The sequence below is a fragment of the Electrona antarctica genome (genome assembly GCF_951216825.1).
Source record: "Electrona antarctica genome assembly, chromosome: 11".
Classification (NCBI taxonomy): Eukaryota; Metazoa; Chordata; class Actinopteri; order Myctophiformes; family Myctophidae; genus Electrona; species Electrona antarctica.
In genome coordinates, this window is record NC_136792.1 from 18,004,574 (window position 1) to 18,011,893 (window position 7,320).

Below are 7,320 nucleotides of genomic sequence, written 5' to 3' on the forward strand. Positions count from 1 at the left end.
GCTATGGACCAGAGCTACACAAATACCCATGTGACGTGAAAGTGAGTGAAAGCCTTCGTAATCGTGATTCGTAACAATAGGCTTGCTTAGTTGCTTTATTAGGCAATTTAGTAATGACTAGAATGACTAATTATTCCAGTGCATTGTAGCTGTGTGGACATATGCTAATTAGACTTTGACGTTTATAGTAAAAAGTTTTGCAGTCACAAATAACTGCACTGACTGTACTAGTTGTGAGCTGAGCACAGATACATCGATATTCAAGGATGCTCAATCGTACGTTTCTGTTTATGCCCGTTATGCAGAAATCAGTGACCTGTAGAGTTCTGTGACTCGACAAATTCATGTTCTTTCACCAGAGGAGTCAACAGGTTTTCTCTAGTAAGTTGCTCTACCGAAATTGCAGAACAGCGCCCTGTGTAGTCACACAATTATATAGGTCACATATTTCGATGAATCTGCGATAGTAAGCGGAATCACACTTGAGAGAACTATGGCTTTGCGAAGAGCATTGCATTTCGTTTTTAAAGTTGGCGACAGAAGCAAAACAGCCACCTTTTACCGAGATGTACTTGGCATGAAGGTAAATGTCCCAAGTGGACAGATATATTAACATTATTTAGGCTACACGCCTAATAATGTTTATGCATATGGGAATGTACTATGTCTCATTGATGGTTAGCTTAAACACTCATTATGACTCGTATCATATCATATTTGCAACACGCCACATTGTTAATGTTTTCATAGCGTACAACAAGATTTGCAGGTTGTTGCATGGTATTGTATATATACTACAATAGGCTACACATTAATTATACATTTGGACAGTATGAATTATGAATTGAGTTATTTTTAATTGCCCCTTATTAAACCATTTCAGATTTTACGCCATGAGGAGTTTGAAGAAGGATGCAAAGCAGCCTGTAATGGGTAAACTAGCTATTATCACTGTAACAGACCGTTACACAATTATTGTTTTTTTAAACATGTTTATTGATTTTTCTTTACAACAGCATAGTAATTTCAAAGCAATTCTTCACATATATTTTTCCCCCCACAACCCCATGGCAGCACAAATACAAAACAAAATCTTTGAAGAAGAGGAAATAAATAAATAAATACAGACCAAATTTAAAAAAAAATAATAACAACAAAAAACACATTGCATACAGTTAAACAAACAAATGCACCACTAGATCCTGTAGGTTTACACTCTACAACATACGACGAATTAGACCGTTCCTCACCCAGGAGTCAGCCCAGCTCCTAATCCAGACAACAGTCTTGTCAAAACTTGACTATTGCAACTCCCTCCTTACTGGCCTACCGGCATGTGCACTTAAGCCCCTCCAACTGATCCAAAATGCCGCAGCACGCTTGGTCTTCAACCAACCAAAATTCTCACACGTCTCCCCCCTTCTCCGCTCGCTCCATTGGCTCCCGGTCGCTGCCCGCACAGAATACAAAACTCTGATGCTGGCATTCAAAGCAACCAAAGGCATGGCCCCCCCATATCTCACAAGTATGATCGTACCCTACAAACCCTCCCGCTCACTCAGATCAGCCAACGCAGGGAAGCTGGAGGTACCTTCACTAAAAACGCCGGGACAACGCTCCACACGTCCCAAACTCTTCTCCCTTCTGGCTCCAAAACTATGGAATGCACTTCCCATTGCAGTCAGAACTGCAGCCTCACTCCCAATCTTCCGCCGTAGTCTGAAAACCCACCTCTTCAGACTCCACCATGGCCCGTAGCACTTGCCCTAGCCTAGCCCCTTAGATAGCACATTATGTAGACTTAGATAGTATTTTAAACAGACTTATAGCTTGTTATGTAGACAGCTCTAGAATTGCACTTTATGTAGTCATAGCACTTTATAGTACACATGTATAATATATTATATAGTATAGTATGTATAGTTTACATAGATACTCCACTGTTACGTTCTTAGTTTACGCATGATTCATGATAACTACTTTTTATACATGTGATGTATGCCATGCTTTTTGTTATTGCTTAATGTAAGTCGCTCTGGATTAAGAGCGTCTGCTAAATGCCTAAATTGTAAATTGTAAATTGTCCCATCACAGTTCCCTACCCCCACCCCACAGCTGACTACTCCAATTAACCACTATACATCCAAAGTCTCTTCAATATCACCTCGCTTAATGAAGTCCAAGAACTTCTCCCATATCTTATAGAATACAGCAGGTTTCTTCCTAATTACATACGTTAGTTTCTCATGTGCCAAACTGGTCGTTAAATTCCTCAGCCAAAAGCCGATCGTAGGGGACTGTTACACAATTTAATTAAATACTTATTTTGTCTTGTCATGTCTGTAATGCAGTCCTTACGATGGAAGATGGAGTAAGACAATGGTTGGTTTCGGGGCTGAGGATGACCATTTTGTTGCTGAACTGACATATAATTATGGAGTGGGAGAGTATCGTCTTGGCAATGATTTCATGGTGAGTATAGCTATACTGTACAGGAAATGTAATGTTACAATACACAACACACCAGTGCAGTGGTATGCAAAGTGTTGTCCAAGTCATCTACAAAAAAAGGATCTGACATTTCTTCTTTCAGGGCCTTACTTTACAATCAAGTCAAGCTGTAAGCAATGCTAAGAAATTAGGTTGGCCTCTCACTGAAGTAGGAGAAGGACTCTATCTGACTGAAGCACCGGGAGGATATCGCTTCTATCTGGTTGACAAAGAACAGCCTCCTAATGGTGAGTCTTGGGCAATTTATGTTATGAAATAAACTGAATAAGAGTGTCAGAGACTCAACACCAGCAATATCCAGATTACAGCATTACTGAGATTGCTACAAGTCAGTTCAAGCAATCAAGACATATTATGTGCCTTAAAAGGGTGACACTGTCCCTGACCCAGTTTGCAGAATATTCCCCAGTTTAAGAATACTGTCATTTTTTTAAGGTCTCCAAACTCTCCATTCTAATTTGCGCTGTTTGCAGGACGCAATCAATTATTCACTTATTATTATTTATTTATAAACTGAAGACTCCCCATCTTCCAGCAGTCTTGAAACTCACCTCTTCAATTATGAATACATTCATACCAGTACTTATTGGTTGCCTATTGTATTTAGGTATATGCTGCTTGTGTTGTCCAGATGTATGTTGGTTACTTCTCTACTGATGCTAAGATGTGCTGTTTGCTTGTCCACATATGCTAAATACTGGTATTGCATTTAGATAGTATGTTATTTAGATAATATACCGGTAGGTTGGATCTCTACCTGCTATCCTAGTTACTTTGTAGCATTTAATTGGCACTCTGTTTACTTGACCACCTACCCTGTTATTACAGTTTCTATTCCTCTGATTTTACACTTTGTTCTCTGGAAAAGAGCACCTGCTAAATAATATGTCAGGATTTTTATTCTGATTGTTATATGTTGAATAGCTCTCTCTCTTGTCCTGTTTCCAGATCCAGTGCAAAAGGTTTGTCTCGCAGTGTCAGATCTCCAGAAATCCACACACTACTGGGCTTCCCTTTTGGGAATGAAGGTAATGGATAAGAATGATGAGAAGAAAACAGTGCTGATGGGATTTTCAGACAGTCAGGTGAGTCAAAAGTCAAAATAGTCACCCGATACCTAGAACTACCTAGAAATCATCCCATTGCAAGGCGCTGTTATTACCCGTTATCATCCCATAGCTATGAACCATACCTACTGGCCTACCAGGAGGCTCTGGTAGCCTGTTGTCAGCCTTTCTATGGTCGTCCAATGATCCATGGGTCGGCGGTTCGAATACATGTCGAAGTGTCCTTGGGCAATACACTGAACCCCAAATTGCTCCCGATGTGCTGGTTGGTACCTTGCATGGCTTCCGCCGCAATCGGTGTATGAATGTGTGTGTGGATGGGTGAATGTAATGCACAATCTATGTAAAGCGCCTTGGATAAAGGCACTATATAAATGCACCATTTACCGTTTGTGTGTGTGTGTGTATGCGTGCGCTCTCTTTTATGCAGTGCAAGCTAGAGCTCCATGATATTGGTGAGACTGTTGATCATGGAACAGCTTTTGGAAGAATCGCATTCTCTTGTCCACGAGAGCAGGTAAGATTAGATCATATCTTACAAAGTAATTACGATTAGGAACTAGAAAGGCACAATTCTGGGAAATTGCAAGTGTGATTACACAGACAATTTCAAGCTTTGAGTCTTGCACAAGTACAGTATGATGATGATGTACTACATTTCTTAGATGCCAGGCCTTGAAGCTGTGATGAAAAAGGAGAATCAGAAAATCCTGACACCATTAGTCAGCTTGGATACCCCAGGAAAGGCTACAGTAGAAGTGGTTATTTTGGCTGACCCAGTAAGTGGATTAACTAATGCTGTAATTACCTATAGAGTTTTGAAGTATTTATTAACAGTTTGCAGAATTACAGTACAGTACGACACCATAAAGCATTACACTTGTTTACAAGAGGGTCCACCGTTTTCAATTCATCATAACATGTATTGACGTACAAATATACGTCTCTAGTGTGTGTGTGTGTTTACATTTTCTTTATAATGTTCAAATAAGCAGACGAAAAAAAATCACATTCAACATTATAACTATGTATAATTATATAATGTCAAAACAAGGCAAAACTGCCTAATACGGTACTACAGAAAAACAAAATCGGCAAAAGATTTCATGAAAGCAAATGTTTCTCTATTAACTACTAATTACAATGTCCATATTTTATCATCATAAAATCAACTTCTCTGACTAGTGTCCTCTATAAATCAGTGCTGTGTTCTAAATACAGTATTAATAATGGGACCCAATATCTTTTTTTCAAGACAATTGGTTCCAAAGGACATAATAGAAAGCTCTTTCAACCATTTACCAATATTGGGCCAGATTCACAAAGGAAATTTACAAACGTGTAAATAAAGTGCGTAATGAGAGTGTATTAATCCGTCCGATCAATCTCACGTGTCATTCACCAAAAGTTGCTTAATGGCTTCATTTGTGCAGATCGCGGCTTTCCCAAGTGATTCGCCTGGTGTCACCTGGTATAATTGAACATCCACGCAACTCTAGTTAATTTATTGATTTAAGTAGCCTACGTTCAAGCTCAGGACCAAGGCTACTTGGCAATTATATTATAAAAGCCCTTTCTATTGAACAATTGCACACTCGCCTTTGCAGAGGTAAAAAAGATATCTGATATTTTTGAGTGGTGCAAACCACTCCAACAACCAGCTTTGTCTGTATGTTTGTGTACCTGTGTACGTGTCCCAACAACCAGCTTTGTCTGTATGTTTGTGTACCTGTGTACGTGTACGTGTCCGTGCACAGGTGAGCATGGTTACTATGGTCACTGACATTACGTCAGACCACAGCTGATCAGGCTATATAAGACCTTGCACCACTCAGTTCACACGGGTGTGATTTGTTTTATCAGAGCTGCATTGATTAATGGGGGGAAGACTGTCATATCACTGTTGTGTATATATATATATAAAGTTAATTGTGAAATGTTTGGTGTAGGACGGCCATGAGATTTGCTTTGTGGGAGATGAGGCTTTCAGGCAGCTATCCATGCTGGATACAAATGGAAATGCTTTGCTCGATAAGGTTGGTATTTCTCCAGTAGTTTTCTATATTGAAAAATGTAGCATGAATTTTCACTTTGCTGTTCTCTATTTTTGTAGGCAATGGCGGAGGATAAAAGTGATGAGTGGTTTGCCAAACACAATAGGCAGAAAGCTGCTGCATGAGCTGACGTTGCTTCACTCAAAATCTGTCCACCACTGTGCTTTCTGAATAGTTTACATACAAGACATTCAATGAACCTGTTTGAACACTCTTTAATTTCTTTAATTGTATAATTATTACTATGTATGTGATAGCTGTATTTTCTCATTGAAGAACGGTATGCACAATTGCACTTGATAGTAGTGGGTAAATGGACCACATTTAGCATTTTAAGAGAACCAAGAGACCATGCTGTTCTATCATACAGACATAAAGCATTGTTTTTCAGTAAATTGTTTTACTACTGCTTACTACTGCTTTGGAAAACTGTTAAACTCATTCCTTTGATGGAAACATCATTTGTCTAATCTAACCTTTCTGTTAAATAAAGTAGCAAGTTATCTAAAGTTGACCTACATTTCATGTCACTCACTGTGGATTGAAAGTGAGCTGGGGATTTCTACTGTCATAATAATTGACGGCACAATTCATGGTTGAAACCGAACGTTGATGGATTCTCAAATACGACATCACACACCCTTATGCCAGTGTGCTTCTACTGCTGCTGCTGACCAAGGATCAGATTACTGCAACGCAAAATAAGGGGGGCAAAAGTTGAGCTGCACTTGAGCTGTGCCATTGCCAGCTGAGTAGTCTTAAAGGACCCTACAGGAGGGTTTTTTGTACTGTATAAGCTGAGGGGCCTAGATATTCGAGCATTAACTTATGTAGATTTATAGTAATTGCCCGACTTTATTATTTATTTATTCCATACAAACCTTTTAGGGTCCCTGTGAAGTTATGTGGGTCAATACATCATCATACTGTAGCCTACTTATGCAAGACCCAAAGCTTAAATTGCCCAGAATTGGGCCTTTCTAGTAATACATTGTCATCGATCCTTGTCGTGGCCCAAGGCTGCCCCTTGAGGTCCTCAAGTCCTCATGACTTTTTTGAGTTATCCTTTTAGACCAAACTTATGACCACTCGTGAGTCGTGCTGTTTCTATTTCTCTAAAAGTATGAATTCAATCAATGCCACCCACAGTGTGTGGCATGTGCTGTGCTGGTACTGATGCAGTGATGCCACAGTGTGACTATAGTGCAGCCTATATGCTGGTAGTGGTACCATATACTGCTGAACTGAAATGGGTAGACAGGAACTGAAAGGGCCCAACTTCCTTTCCTTGTGGTTACTCTGTCAAGAAGAATTTATAACTCACAACAATGGTTTTTGAGTGGTGCAACCACCCCCTTACGAAGATATGTGTATGGCTGGGTGGGTGGCTGGGTCTGAGCACGAAAACAGCATGCCAACCTAGTCCCCATATATGGGGGACATGGGGAGAGCAACGGACTTGAACTCATGCTTCCTTCATGCCTGAGTGTCCAAGTTGCTCCTTTACACCTGACAGAGGGAGTTTCCCTGGTTGGACGTAGCGTGTGGAAGGAACACGTTATTCCAACCAGTTCCTTTCCCCTCCATCAGGCGCCCCGGCTGGCCAGGGGGAGGCAGTTTAGAGACCAGGATTACTGCATGTTTTTTGTGAGGGTACCTACCCTAGGGGACACGGGGAAAACATGCAA

General features: G+C 40.3%; 1 protein-coding gene across 2 annotated transcripts; it reads left to right on the forward strand.

Moving 5' to 3' along the window:
* Positions 1–151: 151 nt before the first annotated feature.
* On the forward strand, positions 152–6,135 carry glod4 (glyoxalase domain containing 4). 2 transcript variants are annotated; one of them, XR_013791148.1, is made up of 10 exons: positions 152–583; positions 884–933; positions 2,352–2,472; positions 2,594–2,738; positions 3,460–3,596; positions 4,009–4,095; positions 4,244–4,357; positions 5,528–5,614; positions 5,692–5,882; positions 5,939–6,135. XR_013791148.1 is itself a non-coding variant. In XM_079514627.1 (9 exons), exons 1-9 carry the CDS (start codon positions 494–496, stop codon positions 5,755–5,757), a joined length of 897 nt encoding a protein of 298 aa, XP_079370753.1. In that variant the 5' UTR covers positions 152–493; the 3' UTR covers positions 5,758–6,135. The 2 variants fall into 2 exon arrangements, 1 of the variants encoding a protein (XP_079370753.1); XM_079514627.1 differs by having other exon boundaries at positions 5,692–6,135.
* Positions 6,136–7,320: the final 1,185 nt, after the last annotated feature.